Source organism: Myotis daubentonii, chromosome 12, assembly GCF_963259705.1.
Source record: "Myotis daubentonii chromosome 12, mMyoDau2.1, whole genome shotgun sequence".
NCBI classification, from domain to species: Eukaryota; Metazoa; Chordata; class Mammalia; order Chiroptera; family Vespertilionidae; genus Myotis; species Myotis daubentonii.
Genome location: NC_081851.1, coordinates 17,818,280 through 17,836,670, shown reverse-complemented (window position 1 = coordinate 17,836,670; position 18,391 = coordinate 17,818,280). Strand labels below are relative to the sequence as shown.

The following is an 18,391-nucleotide window of genomic DNA, read 5'->3' as shown; positions in this document are numbered from 1 at the left end:
TCGCCGTTGTTTGCCGTGTTCCCATGGTCTCTAACATCAGGGTGTGCTTTCTCTTTCTCCAGACTAACAAGGGGGATGAGCTCTCCAACCGGATCCAGAATACGTTAGGCAATTACGATGAAATGAAGGACTTTTTAACTGATAGATCTAATCAGAGTCATCTCGTTGGCGTTCCCAAACCTGGGGTTCCTCAGGCTGCTGTGAACAAGATCGAGGAACATTTTGTCGCAGATTCAAGAGCCCAGGCCCAGGCCTCCTCTGTATGCAGCACAGCATCTTCCACACCAGCGGCTGTGCCCGGGCAGCAGAGTAAGAGGGGCACCGTGGGCTGGCAGAAGGCTGGGCACCCACCTCCAGACGGCCCACAGAGAGCAAGTAAGCGCGGACACAGGTTGATCGATCTGACCAGATCTGCTCCTCCAAAGAACCCCAATCAAAAGACTAACCACTGTGTGTCCAGCCCCTCACCCTCACCCCCCTCTCCTTCTTCTTCCAACTCAGCACAACAGAGCTCTCTCAGGACCTTGCTTGGAGATGGCGCCGGCAGGCAGCAGCCACGGGCCAAACAGGTGTGCAATGTAGAGGTGGGTCTTCAGACCCAGGAAAGACCACCCACTATGGCAGCCAAGCACAGCGGCAGTGGACACTGTGTTCAGAACTTTCCTCCATCCCTGGCTTCCAAACCCAGCCTGGTCCAGCAGAAACCAACCGCATATGTGCGGCCGATGGATGGCCAAGATCAGGCTCCCGATGAGTCTCCGAAACTGAAGTCGTCCACAGAAACCAGCGTGCACTGCACGTCATACAGGGGCGTCCCGGCCGCCAAGCCAGAGTCCACCAGAGCCAAGGCCAAGCTTTCCAAGTTCAGCATCCCCAAGCCATCGGAGGTGAGTCTTTTCTCATGACTACTACGGGCATCTGCGTGGTTCTGTGTGTCCACCTGACCACTGATAATTCCTTTCCCAGGTTTCTTTATTTCAGTGTGTGACTGCCTTCACGTGGTAGGATTTGTAGCGGTCAGTAAGGGAGGATGTACGCATAAGTAACACTTTCTTACAATCAACTGATTACAGGCAGACTTTTTAAGTTCCAACAAATGTAGTTGTATGTGTGTCTCTGTTAGTTCAGGAAGGAATATCTCCTTGAATGCAGTTCAGGGGATAGCTTATAAACAAGCCAGTATTATGGAGATATTAAATACTAAAAGTGAAAGTACTTCAAAAACTATAATTTTTCATAGGTAAAGAAGTGAATTTTTATGTAAAATCGTTCAGATATTTAATATTTTGGTCAGTTTTGGAATGTTCCAGGACAAACTTTAGAAGGTAAACTTCTGAATGATTTTGAAAGTAATTGTTAAATGATTCAATGCTGATTATGGTAAATATTCAGATGTCCCATCTTTATTATAATATTTAAGACCCAGGTTCATTGGTGTTAATTAATAAAGTAAGGACTCTCTGTGTCCTGTAAAATTATCTTAGGCTACATGAAGAGAGCGAAATATCTTAGTTCAGATTCTCCTGGTTTGCATTGTGACTTTATTTAAATGTGTAGATGTATAGAACACTAGAATTTAAAACAAGCAAATCACATAGTCGCTGAGGTAGCAAAGAGGCCATGACTAGTAAGTTGGACAGAAATCTGGGTGGAAAAGGAAGTTTTGTTGTAGAGAAGCATATCTCATACTATATTTCTAGTTGATGACAGTTGTCAAGAGCACAGGAATAAGAAATATGACTGCACATGTTTTATTTTACTGTGATTAAGGTGTAATAATTGAAATAAATGTGAGTTCTGGAATGTTGTACTTAGAAACTGTTCAAGATTTTATTTTCTTTTTGACATATTCTTTTTTAAAGATGAGTAACACTGTGGCCAGACTAATCTTTGTGTCTTAATTTGATCTCATAACCAAATGAAGCAGATGATTTAACCTATCTCCTTGAATGCCCTACAATGCTGAGCTTAACCATTTCTGAGCTATCATCTCAGAAAGTGCCATGCACCAATTGGGAGGCCAATATATTACCTAATTAGACAAGACTTTTTTCTTTTACTTTGAGATGTTTACACAGGTTCTAATGAGGAAATTATACCAGGAGCCAGTAACATCTTTTGATAATTCATTTTATGATGGACCCCAGAAAATGTTCATTAGAAATTAATAGAAACAAAAATGTAACTTCTGCAAGCATTTATGGTTTTTTTCTTCGTTTTTGCATTTATGTTTTTAAAAGTTTGTAGGAAACACACATAGATCTCACCTTACAAAATTAAATTCAGTAAGCTTTTTGATTTTTGTTATTACTATCAAATGACCCTGTAATGGCAACAAAAAGCATGGTGTATCCTTGAACAGAGGTGACTGCAACCATCAGGAATTCCTTTATAATTTCAATCCCAATTGATTCTTTGTTAAAATTATTTTTATGTACCAAAGAAACTTCAGATTTATTCTGTAATAATTTATTTATTTTGGAACCCATTTGAGTTGACAAAGCTCTGGTTATAAGCCAGCGTTTGATCGCCAGTTCAGCCTTATGCAAGTAATTATTTAGTTTGCCTTAGGTTTTTGGGTATGTCATTAATAACGTGGACACTTTCAGGATGCCAGATTGAGAATGGCATACTGGACTGGTGCTCAGTAATCAGAGCAGGGGGGAAAGACCTGAGACAGAGTCAGCCCGACAGAAATTAGCGCTTTTATGCAGGAAGTGTTTCACTTCCCCCATGTATAATGTCATATGCAGTCAGCTTGCTTCTTCCTAACATTCTATGCTAAACGCTTCAAAGAGGGCAATCATGCATTGATAGAGAAGACGTAAGAAAAAGTGTTGTTGATAGGACAAAGTTGTAATCGGTGGATTTTTTGGTGGCAGTGGTGGGGGGGGGGGCGTGCAGTCTTTATTTTAGTAGAAAGCATTGCATGTTATGGAAAATGTGGTAATTTGAATCTTGTAATACTGCTATGTTTAATCAGCCCACTATCATACTACAAAATGGCTCTTTCCAGTTAGTAGCAGGGTGGTAGTTGTAAGTTACATTTCCCAACCTTTAAACTCAAAGGTGTTTTTTTTGTTTGTTTCTTTTTACATTACTCTAAGAAATTAAGAAATACCTTTTGGCAGGTATATCATTCATTATTTTTAGGGAATTCCATATAATCCACAATCTTAACATAGAAACTGAATAATTTTATCAAACCAATCAGATTTTACTTGTGATGGAATACTTGCTTTTATTTTTTGTAGAGAATAAAATAACTTAAAAAATAAAATATCCTCTATAAATAGTTGACTGATCTCCAGTGAAGCAGAGAATGTGTTTTTAGGAAAATTGACAGAAGAAATGATCTGAATGGAACTTGTATCTTGACTATACTTTTTCAGGATGTTAGCTGTTGAGCAAGACTTAGGGCAGTGTGAAGAATTTGGGGGCTAAAAGGAAGTGTTAGGTAAAAATGACAAAGACAGGGAAGGTGCAGGTATAGCTGTATGGTGTTGTATAGGCACATTCCTCCTGAGAAGAATCAGGTCAAGGACTAGGTATAATTGATGTGAAAAATATTTTTTAAAAAGCTAAGATGTGGTCTCTGCCTCCAAGAAATTTACAGCAATTGAATAAATTAGGTGCTAGCACTTAGCTTTTCCTTTGTAATTTCTGTCACTTAAAGTCCAAACCAGGGGTCCTCAAACTACGGCCCGCGGGCCACATGCAAATACAAATATTGTATTTGTTCCCGTTTTGTTTTTTTATTTCAAAATAAGATATGTGCAGTGTGCATAGGAATTTGTTCATAGTTTTTTTTTTTTTTAAACTATAGTCCGGCCCTCCAACGGTCTGAGGGACAGTGAACTGGCCCCCTGTTTAAAAAGTTTGAGGACCCCTGGTCCAAACTATATTTAACAGTGAACTGGCCCCCTGTTTAAAAAGTTTGAGGACCCCTGGTCCAAACTATATTTAAAATTGTCTGTCTTGCCCTAGGAAAATTCACTCACCTTCATAGTCCTTGTAGTAGAAAAACATTCTGTTATTTTTAACAATAGAGAATTGGTGACTCTATTTTCCCGATTTTACACTTGTAAATGCTTCATTCGTCCCTCACAACATCTGTACTCTGTCTGCTGCCATGGTGAGTTATTTCTTATAATTCTTTAGTCCTCAGTAAGAGGTAATTAGTGTAGAAAAATTTAGTGCAATTTGATGTGGAAGTTACAGACCTCAAGGGAATTCCTTAACTGACACACCTGCCTCCGGGCTGGTTTTTCCCAGCTCAGTTTTGTGTTTAATGAAAAACATGTTTTTGTTGTTATAGCCGCGTCTTTTACTCTTGATGCCACCCCTCATTAGGTGAGCCTTCCCTGGAGTATCACTTGGAAGGGTGACTACTGTTAGGTGAGAGTCAGAGAACCTCACGAATGACTGGAACATGCATGCTAGAATGTTCTAGGGTAGGGCACACGACATCTTACTTCCAATTAAAGTGAATGACTTTTTGTTTCACACACAAACACAAAATTAATGTTTTGCCCTTAACACGTAATTCAGGATTCAGATGATGGGGGACCGTTTATCTGGAGGGCCAGGCACAGGTTTTGTGGGACCTAAAGATGACACTGTCTTGGTGGTGGGGGTTCTCTTTAGGAAAAACAGAATAAAAAATACGTTTCTCCTGGAATTGTTACAAGAACATACATTAGCACATTCCTAGGGCCCTCCTGGGCCTTGGAGAAACCTCTGCCCTGAAGCTGATGTGTCACCAGCTTTTCAGTGTATCTGTCTTTGGCTCATGGAATAATAATAAATTATTATTTAACTGATAACTTCAGATGTGAAAAGAGTGCTTTATATTCGCTTCAAACTTTGTGGAATTTAAAAATAATGTCTAATGCCAGGTGAGATAGACAACACTGAAAAAGTCTAGTCTGCAGTGCTATTGAGACATCAGGTGGTCGCACAGGCTCTGAAACTGTTGGGCGAGATCAGTGCAGCAGGGGTGCTCCAAAACACACCGGTCAGGCCGTTCGCTGTTCATTTAATAGGTAGACGTGGGCCGAAACTGCTCTTGCAGAGGCTCCGGTGGCTGAAAATGGAAGCACTTGAAAAGGCAGGGAAGGAAGGAAACCAGGAGAGAAACACCTAAAGGTGAAAGTCAGTGAATCGGCTGTGTATTAGGAGTTTTAGAATTCACCCATAAGAACAGAGGAACCATTTTTGGTTGATCAGAATTTATTTGTTAACATAAGTAATAAATAGCTTAAAACGTATCGGTTAATCATCGCATTTTCACGATGGTCATTTTAAAATCACCATTTATACCACGAATAAGGGCAGAAAGATAAAGTACCATGATTCTACAAAATAGCTTCCTAGAAAAGCAATTAAGTGATTTTTTTTTTTTTAAGTTCACAGAAGATAAATGGTGTGGGCTTCCTATTTCCTGTCACTCTTGGCTACCTTTGTATGAAAATGGATTCTTCCACATTAAAGTCGGCAGCAGCCTGTCGGAGGAAAAAGGCATCTGCAGAGCAATGTGTGCGTTCCATATTCGTGCCGGTCTAAAGTTCTTCATCCCATTTGAGCTGCCTGGTGTTTTCACACCAGCCGGGGTGTGCTATTGCTCACGATGAAATGAGGGTGAGGGCCAGCCTGGAGACTCGGTTTCCCTGTCGGTTATGGACTCGTCCTCCCCACACCCCTGGTCGCCGTTCCCCTTCACTCACTGAGACAGAAGCCACGTCCTGCGGGACCGTGTGGCTTAGCAACAGCACCGATAGTTATGCTCTGCGCGCCTCCTGTCCCGTAATGCACGTCCTCCCTTCTCTTCCCGAGAGGACACTCCCTTCTCTTCCCGAGAGGACAACTTGTACCGTGTAGACTGAGAAGAGTGAAGACTCAACACTTTGATCTCAGGTGTAGAATGAAAGCATCTGTTTTCTGAATTGTAGAAGGGTCATTTTGAAGGTCATCGTGAAGGCTGGCAAGTGGAAATGTTGCCATATTTTTTGGTACTTCTATGTTTAGCCAGTGGGGCCCTAAAAGATAAAGCACTTAATCACTTAAAAATTTGAAAAATGCATATTAAAATGTGTCCTGTTCCATCCCCTTTCTCGGGCTTCTTTAGGGTGGCGTCCTAGCTGTAAGGTAGGAGATGGCTGCCCGTGCTGGAGGCTTTGAGGAGAGAACCGGCCCCCAGGGGAGGCTGTGAGCAAGCCCCACTCCATTTTTCCTGTGTATTTTCTCAGTTCTCATAAAGCTTTCTCTCTCAGAAAGCATCTGGACAGATTACAGCTGTTTTCCCTTAAACTGCAACCTTGTGTGTGGACTCCAGCCCTGGGGCTAATCAAGAGCCTGAGATCTCTGTGTTTGGAGCCACTTGCAAAGATGACGTTTGATTCAGCATCACTCCCACCCTGGACAGCCCAGTGAGAAAAGCCTCTTATTTTTTTTTTTTTTGTAGTTTGTCCTTTCTTGGTTGGAAATGGTGTGCGAGCACAGTGGGAGGACCGCTGCTATGCAGACCAGCCAGGACTAGGCTCACATCCTGGCTCTACCTATCACGTGGGTGGGAGCAAGTTGTTCAACAGCCAGGCCTCAGTTTTCTCAGGTGTGAAGGGGAGAAATTGATAATACGTGCTTGGCAGCGTTATTGGAGGGAGGAGTAGATGAGGCAAAGTGTGTAACTTGCTTCTAAGCACACTGATAATGTAGTAAGCATTTGGGAAATATTGGCTATGTTATTCTTACTAGTAACACCTCTGAAACAGCAACAGCAAACAAAATATGGAGATGGGGTATTGTTGGAAGTGGTTTTGTGTGCACGTGAGAGACAGAGAGGGGGTGGCCAGGGAAAGAAAAATGGAATTCCGAAAGCTCTTTTGTGTTTGTTAGACATAACTGAAGCCTTTGAAGACACAGGCGGTCCTGGATTCCTTAGCAAAGCCTGAGTGTCCTGCGGCTCCCTCACTGAATGCCTGGCCCCCTGCGACTTTATGACGAGGCTGAGATAGAATCGTCTCTGTGTAGCTGGCTTTTCTGAGCTATCCTCTCTATGGAACATGTCACACTTGAGCTGTATCTCCAGTTAAATGAAATACAGAATCAACAGGATGTGGGCTGAGGAAAAATGCTAAACATTTCAGATAGTAGGTACTTAGAATGACTCGCTGAGATAGAGCTCTGCGAAGCCACGGAGTATCGATAGCATGTGTAGCGGGGCTGAGCAGGGCCTTTCTGGGACATGAACGCGGACTCCCGCTGCCGCTCAGGACCGTCTCTCTGCGCAAATGGCCGCTTTTCCGGCAGAAGGAGGAGTGCGTCTGCTGCAGCTGGATTGTCTTGAGTTTGACTCTCGGTCCAGTTGCTCCCCGGGTGACCGGTGTCTCATTGGCTTTATGCGTGACGAGGAGTCCTGGTCGCACCTGGATCGGCTTGCTGCGCTGCTGTCAGGAAGTACCACACGCTGGTTGGTTTAGAGCAGCCGTGGGCAAACTACGGCCCACGGGCTGGATCCGGCCTGTTTGAAATGAATAAAACTAAAAAAAAAAAAAAAAAAAAAAGACCGCACCCTTTTATGTCATGATGTTTACTTTGAATTTATATTAGTTCACACAGACACTCCATCCATGCTTTTGTTCCGGCCCTCCGGTCCAGTTTAAGAAGCCACTGTGGCCCTCGAGTCAAAATGTTTGCCCACCCCGGGTTTAGAGCCACAGAAATGAATTGTCTGGCAGTTCTGGAGGCTGGAAGTCTGAAGTCAAGGTGTCGGCAGGCGTGGTTTCCCCTGAGGGCTGTGAGGGAGAGTCGGCTCCAGGCCTCTGTCCTAGGCCCGGAGAGCTGTCTTCTCCCTGTCTGTGCCTTGTCCTCCTGTTGTGTGTCTGTCCAAATTTCCCCTTTCGGGAAGGTGTTCTGTTAGATTGCATTAGGACCCGCCCTAATGACCTCATTTTAACGCGATTACCTTTGTAAACACTCTGTTTCCACGGCACAATTCAATGCGGCAGTACCCATCGGTGGCATTCTTATGACTACTTAATAACTTAATACGTTACACTGCTAAGACAGTGACTGACGCACAGTAAGCACTCAGTGAAATCCACAGTAATACCAACTCGTAATTGTTAGTATAATTATGTTAGTTAGCTCTGTTTGCTTCACTTTTACCTTCTATTGGGCTCAACTCTAGAGGCTTTGAGAGCTCGGAATCCAGAAATTGAGGTGAGGTGGATGAATTTCACTAAAATCTGAGTGTCTTAGAGGCAAGGATTTCCCTTTTGTTTTTGCTGCTTAGCTTACTGAAGCCTCCCTACCTGTGCCTGGCACAGAGTTGCTGCTCAGTACATATTCGTTGAGTTGCTCCATTAATTTAAGGATACGAGTGAAAGAACACACTCCCCTCCAGTCACTGACCCCGCTCCTTGGGGCCTCGGTAACTCCTGCCACACCTCTCTGGGAAGAGAGGAGCCTACCCTTCTCACCTGCAACTTACAGCGGCTGTCACAGAGAAACGGAACCACACTTACCGATGTGTGTAAACCCAGCCCCTGTGGGGTAAGCTGTGCTGCTCTGTGCCGAGCTCAGAAACACTGGCTACCGCGGGCAGCGGCCCTGCCGGCGATGCCGTGTGCTCTGCCTCGTTTTCCTGGTTCTCTGTTCTGTGTTCATGAGCAGCCGCCCTGGCTCGGGGGCAGCGTGTCCAGTGCTGCGTGTCTGTGCTGCCGCAGACGCTGTGTTCTCTGGCCACATGGCATGTGCTGTAGCCAAAGGGAGGTGGTGGGAACAGGGCGCTGCGGGAGGTGAACAGGAATGGGAGGGCTGGGCCCCGGCCTTCATAACTTTGTGCCCCGTGAATTACATTGCGATGGGCTTAAAAGAGCCTGGAGCACGTGGAGTTCTTAGGGCCTCCCCTCGATTCCAGCGGGTCCTGACTCCCAGAACGTCCCTGGGGCCTTTTTCTCGGCATGTCGTTATGGGCCTCATTGATCCCGTTTCTGTCGCGGTGTCTGTTTCACTCACTCATGGTAATGCATTGTTTCATAATTGATGCGAACATAACCCACATCTTTATCCAGAGCTCTGTTTACCTGTTGTCCTTCAGAAATATCGCTGGTTACATAGCCTTGGGGTCCACAAAGCCCTTGGCCTGACTTTAATACACAGTAAATGGTTGACCCCTTATCTCTGTGACAGAAAGGTGAACAGTGGAAAATAGATAAATGGATGCATTCAGCTATTTTTGCAAGCCCTGAAAACAAATAAAGGCCAGCCACTTCTCCCATCCCCACCTCCAACCCCCACCCCCGTTCTAAAATGCCTTGAAAGGTCTCATGGGGAGCATCAGTGCGGGATGCTTGGCTCTCTGTGGCATCTCTATCAGGTCTCTTCCTGTCTGTGTTCATCCACAGCGAGGAGGGAACCTAGACCCTCCTGGAGCACCTTCCCCTCTCAGGGTGGCTCTCACCCTTCCTCATGTCGACATGCAAGTCAACATTTCCATAACTTATATTTCTTAGCTTTAGTTGTACCCACTGGGATTTCAAAGTGTCTGAGAGTCCCTCACACACCCCAATTACAGTACATTTAAGCATGTGTTTTCAGAGTAGCCTTCCTTGCTTCATCACAGTCTATTTAAGTCGCTCCTTTACCATTTGATTTTTATCCTTTTTATAATCTGTGATAAGTATTCTGGAAAAAGTAAAAAGCAGGGCAGACTAAAGGGGGCTGGGCCAGTTGCAATATTGAAAAGGGAGGTTAGCATAATTCTCATTAGACAGTAAGATTTGAGCAAGAATAAAATGAGGCTAGGATATGAGGGAGTTAGCTGGGGCATCTGGCAAAAGGAAATGCCAGGTAGAGTGGAGGGAATGTTAGAGCAGAGGCCTAAACTCACCCTGGCGCAGCAGCAAGGTGTGTGCTGGCACGGGGGGCATGAGGAGGGGCACGGAGAGGCACCCACACCCTGAATGAACTTACATGTAAATTTTGTGCAGATATGATCTATTCCAAGGAAAAATTGTTAGACATCTAATTTATAATTCCAAAATGAACAAAAAGTTTTCTTGTATAATCTTTCGTGAATTTTGTTCATGTTCTTTACCCATTTATCTGTTGAAGTGTTTATATGTTTTCTTGCTGAGTTATGAGCTCTTAATTAAATATGAAGCAAATTGACCTTTCTTAACTATATTACAAGCAATTTTCCGTTTGTTAACTACCCTTTGTTTATAATAGAGAAATTAAATTTTGTATCTCTTTTGATCTCTTCCTTTGTAATTATGGTTACAAATATATATATATATATATATATATATATATATATATATATATATATATATATATATATATGTGTGTGTGTGTGTGTGTGTTTCCTATATAATAAAAGGCTAACATGCAAATCGACCCAACAACGGAACCACCGGTCACTGTGACGTGCACTGGCCACCGGGGGCAGATGCTCAATGCAGGAGCTGCCCCCTAGTGGTCAGCGTGCTTCCAAAGGTGGAGTGCTGCTTAGACAGAAGCCCTGAGCCAGGTTCACGGCTGGCGAGCATAGCGGCAGTGGCGGGAACCTTTCTGCTTCCGTGGCAGTGCTAAGGATGTCTGACTGTCAGCTTAGGTCCACTCACTGCCTAAGCCGTCTGTCAGATATCCCCTGAGGGCTCCTGGGCTGTGAGAGGGTGCAGGGGGGGCTGAGGGGCACCCCCTTCCCCCTGCCCCGAGTGCATGAATTTCATGCACTGGGCCTCTAATATATATGTTAAGTCTAACATATGAAACCATAAAGAATTAGATGAAAAGTTTTCTATCTGGAATTTATTTTGATATGTTGTCTTTACTTACTTGCTTATTTTTTCAAATAGTTGAATCTCAGCACAAATGATTAATTAGCCCATCTTTTCTTTCTAATTTTAGTAAGAAAGAAGATAAATACTTCTTCATGGAATTGTGGTGTAGCTATAGGTAGGGATCCTATCATTCAATTTCTTGTGAAACTAGAAATCTTAAATTGAAATGCTCCATCTTTTCTTCAAGGTCAAGTTCGGCACCTCTACAGTTGGCTCCAGCCATCGAAGAGCTTCTTTTCTCCTGCATTCCTATTGTGTAATGTTGGTTACATTATAATATGCCTTCTTTACTTTTCTTGGTGTGTGTCTGAGCTCACAAATGGATTGTAAGCACTTTGAGGACAGAGTCCCCTTTCTGTTCACGTTTACACCGTCTTCTAGAATAGGGTCCTATTAGGTCTGTACGGAATTCTTTTCCCCCTGAGGTCTACACACTGAATTTCTTCACCTGAAAAATAGAAAGACAAACCTACATCAGTGACAAAAATAAACAATAAGCCCTAGAATGAAGGACAGGCATAGCATATAATCTGACCTGGGCTGCTCTCCGTCTACTTCCGGACGTCCTGCCGCTTCCCAGGCATGCCATTTTCTTCCTTACTTTTCTCCCTTTGCTTGTGCCAGAGTTGCTTCCTTTTCTAGTTTGCCTGCCAGATTCTTCTTCCAAGGCTAGTTCCTCTTTTAATGAAAATAATAATGCTTGGAAGGTAGAAAGTCACCACTAGAGTTGCTCATTGTTAATATAGTGGCATACTTACTTTCCATCTTTATCCTTCATATTTTTCCATTTACTCATTGTTTCCCTGTTAACAGGTTACATGCTCACTTAAATAATTTAAATAATGAAGAAAAATAAAATTTAAAAATCAATTCAAATCCCACCATCCAGGGGGAAAAATAATCACAAATAACATTCTCTTTCTTTTTTCATCTCTTTCTCTTTCTTTATGTTTCTTTGGTTTCATCGGATTTGGAGCCTCACATGAGCTTTGATATATATTCTTCCAAAATGCCCATCATGTTACTTTTTATAGATGGTTTGCTCTTTCTGCTTGAATGCCTAAAGAATGATTTCTTTAAATTTTGCAGTTTAACAAAATACGTCTCAGTGTTGAGCATTTCCTAAGAAATTTCCTATTTGCTCTGTCTATCTTTCAGGCTCAGTTCATTCTTCTAGTACAGAGGAATTTTTGCGTTGTATTTGCACATGTTGTTTGCACATACTGTTTTCGATTTGCCTCTGAAAGGACTTGCCCTTACGTTGGGTCATCTTTTTCTGTTGTGTTGTTTAGTTCCTTTCTAATTGCTTTGATCTATATTTTTTTCACCTAGACTCACTGCAATTTTCCTAAGCCTTTCCTATATATCAGTGATTCTGTTTTTGGTGTCTATTCTGTTTCTTATTATCTGTAAATGTTTTTTTCATTATTTCAATCCCATGATCATACAGTTTTGTTTAAAAATTTGTACCCCCAATGATTACTTAAGTCATTCTCTTCTAAGAATTTACATTTTAATTCTCATTTCTATTTAATTAATTACAAGATTAATTTATTGTCATAATTGAGGGTTTTGTTTTTCATGAAGAAGTTAAAAATCAGACTTTACTCACACTATTAAATTTTTCCTTTTAATGGGCATTTTCCAGTACAAAACACCCAGAAAAAGAAGCATCACTATTAGCTCTTATTAGAGCATGGTGTTGCCTCATATGATGGATTCCAAAAAGTGGCTTAAAAACAAGGCAGAGGTTTATTTTTCTTTCCTTAAAATCTGAGGTGGCGGACTGTTTTTTTCATTGACATCCTATCATGGATCTGGGCTCCTCACACACACACACACACACACACACACACACACACACACACACACACAGTTGGCTCTGCCACTTATAGGAGTGTTATGCGTATCCACATGATCCAGGATGGTCCATGTTCCGTTCTAGTCTGCAGGAGAAGGGAAGGGCATATCTTGCCCTTTAAAGGTTCAATCTGGAAGGAAAACAAACCACATCCTCTCCTATCCTATTGGCCAGAAGAAGTCACCTGACTATCTTAGCTTCAGAGAAGGCTAAGATATGTGTCCATCCGTTATGTTGGGTCACTATGTGTCCAGATAAATTTTTTTATTATGATGAAAGAAGACATGAGTAGATATTGAGGCAAACCCAGCAGCTATAGCACCTATTACTTTGTATCATTGGGTATATGATTAAGGGTTTATGTCATGATTTTTGTGAGCCCTTCAAAGGAAGGAATTATCTTCCCCATCCTTATTCTCTCAGTACCTGAGTTCAACATATAGTGCTAATACTTTTTTTTGTTGAATTGTGGTTTTGAATAAAAATGACACAATGTGTGTAATTTTCTGAATTTCTGAAAGAATGGGGTGTATAAATTCATAAAGTGTTTTAGGACATTCTAGACATTTTTGACAAAAGGGAAAAGGCTCCCCTATTATATTACTCTAGTTTGAGAATTGTTCCTGAAATCAATGATAGCTACAAAGGATATGAATTTAGTGGAAATAAGTATAGTGCCTATAGCCATTATCACAGACGCTTCTTACTCAGTATGAAAATGTCTTAGGATAATAAGTGGATTCCTATCTAAATTCATGAGTTCTCTTATGACATTTGGGTGAAGCCCGAAATGGATTAATCATTTTCTGATAAAATTTCTTAAGCTGTGATTTCTCCAGTGACCACATTTAATTAGATATTTAAAAACTGCTTATCTTTATACCAACAGGTTTTATGACTGCATTTTTTCCCCTGAGCTGTATTTCACAGATTAAATTGCTAGCAGAAGTAAATAAATAAATAATTTAGTAAACCATAATGTCCTTATATTAGAAATTAAAAGCATGCCCACTTTTTAAATGAAAAATAAATATTTGAGCTTAAATTTAAAGGAGAGAGGTGGGTAAGACAGTATAAATATACACACATTCCAGTGAAAATAAATTCATTTTGTTCTTCCAAGTACTGTTCTCCCCCCCCCCACCCCAAGAAATTGCCTATACTTTTTTTTAGTGGAAACAGTTCAGTTTAATTTGCAAAGGCTGAAACATTTTGTGCTAAGCTTCTGAAGGTTTTAATTAAGACTTTGGGTTTCCTTTTTTTTAAAAAAAATTCTATACATTTCAGTAAGATTCTTCAACTCCCGTGTAATAACATCTGACTCAGCCCGCTCACCCCCAAGTGTTGGAACGCAGAGGAGAGACTTGCTGGCCTTGTAATGTTGAACTGTAGGGATTAATTTAATCTGTTCTTTTAACAAGTGGAAACCACAGAGATTGATCTGGAAACCCCAGATGACCTTTTGTGCAGACCAGAGCAAGAGCATTTCTGAGTTGCCTAAAGTACTAAAATCCAATATGGAAGGAAGATCAACAATTGTCAGATTGCCTAAAGGCGTAAAGTTTGTAAAGGGTTTAATTTTTCTCAGTTCTGTTCTATTTCCCTAGAGCACAGGAAGTTTTTAGAAGAGGTTCTTTTACCCTCCATAAGTTTCCTTAGTTCCATCAAATTGGAAGTGAAATGATTTTTACCTTCCTCTCTTAATCCCTTCTCCAAACATTTTATTGTGGAAAAATATATAGCATAAAATTGACCATCTTAACCATTTTTAAGTGCATAGCTCAGTAGTGTTAACGTATATTCACATTGTTGTGCAACAGTATTTCATAATTCTTGAGGGTTTTATTCCCTCCTAACTGAAGAGAATTGGAAATCCTGTTACATCTAATGCCGCTTTTTAAGTATTTTATACTAAAGTGTGTAAGAACTTCATACTGGTCTATTGAAGAAGCATTATGTGCAAGTAAGTGGCAGCTACTGGAATCTTTCTTGAGCTCAGTAATAACTGTGCTTCTCTGTCTTCCTTCCCCTGGTGTCTCTGGCATGAGGGAGACACTCAGGTTAGACACTGGGCACTACCTGTGACTGGCTCTGGTGGGTGATAAGATCACTGTTGGTGTAGGATATTGCTTTTCCTGACCACCCTTCCAAGAAATCAGGCTAATTGCATGATGTTCCAGTGAAACTCATTTCAGCTACATCAAGGGGTGGGGAGGGGGGAAGCAAATATTGTTAACACTCTTATATCAGAGCAATGAAAATTAAAAACAGAACATGTTAAGCAGTGAAATACTTTTCTAATATCTGTTAATGATCTTATTCAAGTGAATTATATTATTTTATTTGCATTTTCAAATGCCTTAGAAACAAGTAAAATGAAAGAGCATCATATTTTTTTTGAATAAATATTTTATTGATTTTTTACAGACAGGAAGGGAGAGGGATAGAGAGTTAGCAACATTGATGAGAGAAACATCGATCAGCTGCTTCCTGCACACTCCCTTATTGGGGATGTGCCCGCAACCAAGATACATGCCCTTGACCGGAATCGAACCTGGGACCTTTGAGTCCGCAGGCCGATGCTCTATCCACTGAGCCAAACCAGTCAGGGCAAGAGCATCATATTTTGAACTGATTTTCAACCTTCTAGTTTCATGTGATAAAAAATAATATAATATTGATTAAAATTCACAAATGGACTTCTCAGGCATCCTTTCAAACCACCGTCCCTGATTCTTTCTTTCCTTTTTAGTCTTTACATCATTATTGGGCTTGTGGCAAGCAAGACTGACTAGCGGTAAGACTGTCAATTCTCTTAATTGCTCTAGTCTTCAGGTGTATTTAGTCAGACCCTATTCTTTCCAAACATATTTTGATGAGTTGATGTACCAATGATCAAAGTAAAAATATAGAACATTGTCAGGCTCAGAACTACATTCTGTTTTGGATAATGTAAGAGAGAACCTTTTACAATAAACATTACAATAAAACCTTCACATTACAATGAAGTTACAATGAAAACACCTTAAGATTATAATATACAAGTGTCGTGTGTCCATGCAGCTGAGTAATTAATGTTATGCCTTATACGTTGAGGTGTTGGGATTCCGGATTCTGTGCTCTTTGGCTCTACACGTTTTCCTGGGGCCCTACTTTATCCATCTCAATGACTTCATATATTATTCTCTCTGATTACAATATGTGCCTGTAGTCCTGACCTTCTCCGAACCTGTAAAGCCACATTCTGTCTGTTTTCTTGATGTGCCCACCTGGATGTTTTAGCAGATCCCCCGCACTGAAAGCGAGCAGACTGATCTTGCTGATTTTCTGTAGAGCAGGCTTCTCCTCTGAAACTCTGTGTGTTGGCTAAAGGAGGGCTTTGCACTGGGGCTCGAAGCTAGAACCTTGGAGTCGTTCTCATTCTCTGTGCTCCCAACATTCCACCTCTGCTCTACCATTAATTCCTTTTAATCTTGTCTAAGAAAGTCGCTTAGTGGGATCCCTCTTCCCCATGTTTCGTCACCTCTTGGCTTCTTGCCATTAATTTCTTCCCAGTTTAGTTCAACAACCACATCACTGCCAGACATGCACAGCTAAAAACCTATTTTTTTTTTGAAAAGGAAGAACTAAATCTTGTCATTTTACATTCTTGCTCCAGCATTTCCCTCGTCCCTGGCTTTGCTAGAGCAGCTTTCAGTATTCCCCATGTGTAATCTGCAGGCCAGCAGTTTTGAGGATGTCAGTAGCTCTGTAAAGTGGTGTTCAAGTTAAACTGATTTTTACCAGATGTATGTTATGAAGAACCTAAAGGAGACTGCAGGATGTAATGTTTTCCAAACTTACTTGATCACAAAACTTTTTTTGCAAAGCAACTCATGGAATCAGTATTCTGAGAAACATATGCGAGAAAATACTAACCTAGAAGCTGACAAATCCAGATCCTTGGACCCAGCATACAGAACACTTCACAAATACACTGGCCTTTCTAGCTTTAACGTCGTGACACTGAGCCAGGCACTCGACACTTCAGCCTCCCGGAACTAGACTGCTGTCCCCCCAACGTGCTATGGACTTCCATGGCTCCATGCCCTACAGTCAGTTCCTCCAAACCAGAAAGCTTCTGTAGTTGTCTACTACCTCTGCAAGGAATCATCTGTGAGTGGAATCATCTCTGTGAAACATCTACTCCTCATGGAATGAGCCACTTTCTGTGTCCCTTCACAACACTTCTTGTCTCCTTATTTATTATCTGTCCGTCCACCCACCCACCCACCCACCCACCCCTCCCTCCCTCCCTCAATCCCTCAGGTGTGTTTCCATTGGCGCACAGCTGTCTCCCTGACTAGCCTGTGGGCCCCGCGGCAGGCCCGCGCCTTGTCTTGTTGACCTTCATGTCCTAGGCTCTGAGTACAGTGCTGAACATGCAGGTGCTTCACAAATTACTGCAGAATTAAATTGTAAAAGCTTTAAAAATCACTTATCAATTCTTTTCGCAAAGGACTCAATAGTGTTTTATAAGCATGCATTATCTTAGGCTAGAGCCTGAGGAAGTGATATACTTTATATCTTACACCCTGTCAGAATTCTGGCTGGACATGAAGTTCTTAAATACCAGACAATATATTTTTAAAAGATACCGATAGTACAAGAGTAAGCTCGTGGATGAAACCTTCGTTTGGAGCGGCAGATGGTCAGTAGAAAAGTGTCCATACTCTGAGTGAATAGGAATTTGAAATCATAACATTTCCTTGAATTCTGGCCACAAAAGAGTTGTTTAAAACAAATAAATGCCCATTGTCTGGTATAAGCAAAAGTCCCAGTAACATTGCTTATTCCAGCTCACATCAAGAGTAAATGACAACCGAGTGAGCCCTGCGCTGGCCTGGGTTCCCAGCTTGATGTCAGAAAGACATTAACGGAAGCGTCTGTGGATGGGTCTAAAGTAACATGCACCTCACACACCAGCCCTGCGTGTGCCCGTCTGTGAGTGGAAGCAGTGCATGTGAAAGCAAAACCGAACGTTAAGCAATTTCAGTTCACTCCAGCAGGCAGCAGTCTGTGGAGTGTTGCATTGTGGTAGGTATGCGTTCTCCAGGGCTTTCACTTATAAATGTGGACACCACATAGATTACAGCAACGACTATGGATAAAGTTTTCTACGTCCCTTTATTTAGGTTTAGCGGTTCAACATTAATTACTGCGTAGGATCAGGCTATCAGAAGAGAATTCAGCCTTTGCAACCACGTTGAAATAGGTGAACAGACATAAAGAGAGAGGTCAGAGAAACCCTCCTTTTAGGGAAAAGGAAGTCTCTTTATGCCTCTGACCCCGGCTCATGCATTGATGGTCGCCATTTGAGAAGTGCAGCTGCGAAGCCACTTAGGGTAAAGCGTGCGTGATTATGTTTGCAATGCTCAGCCTTTTTGTTTCCCAGAGAAACTAACCGGGAGGAAAGCGTGTGGAAAACACCACCCTGTCATCATTAGTAAGTTCACTTCTCCAGGTCCTCTGCTGGCTAATGCTTATTTACTGTGTAATTTCAGCTTCTGAAATGGTGACTCTAAATGAAAGCTCCCCCACTAGTTAACCTGCCAGTCCAGCATTCTCGAATTCCCGTGGGATATTTTGGTGGTGGTAGTGTTTTCAATCTAATTTTAGTATTCAGACTCTTAGACACTAGTAG

The 18,391-nt window shown here is 41.8% G+C and overlaps 1 protein-coding gene across 4 annotated transcripts in view; it reads left to right on the top strand.

Moving 5' to 3' along the window:
* Positions 1 to 18,391, top strand: part of AFF3 (ALF transcription elongation factor 3) — a 554,454-nt gene that overhangs the window by 146,573 nt on the left and 389,490 nt on the right. For 3 of the 4 annotated variants that reach the window (XM_059658986.1, XM_059658987.1, XM_059658988.1), the window contains one exon: positions 63 to 887. In XM_059658986.1, the coding sequence (XP_059514969.1) occupies positions 63 to 887 (825 nt within the window). The remainder of the gene's footprint in view (positions 1 to 62; positions 888 to 18,391) is intronic. The other variant, XM_059658990.1, reaches the window with a different exon arrangement.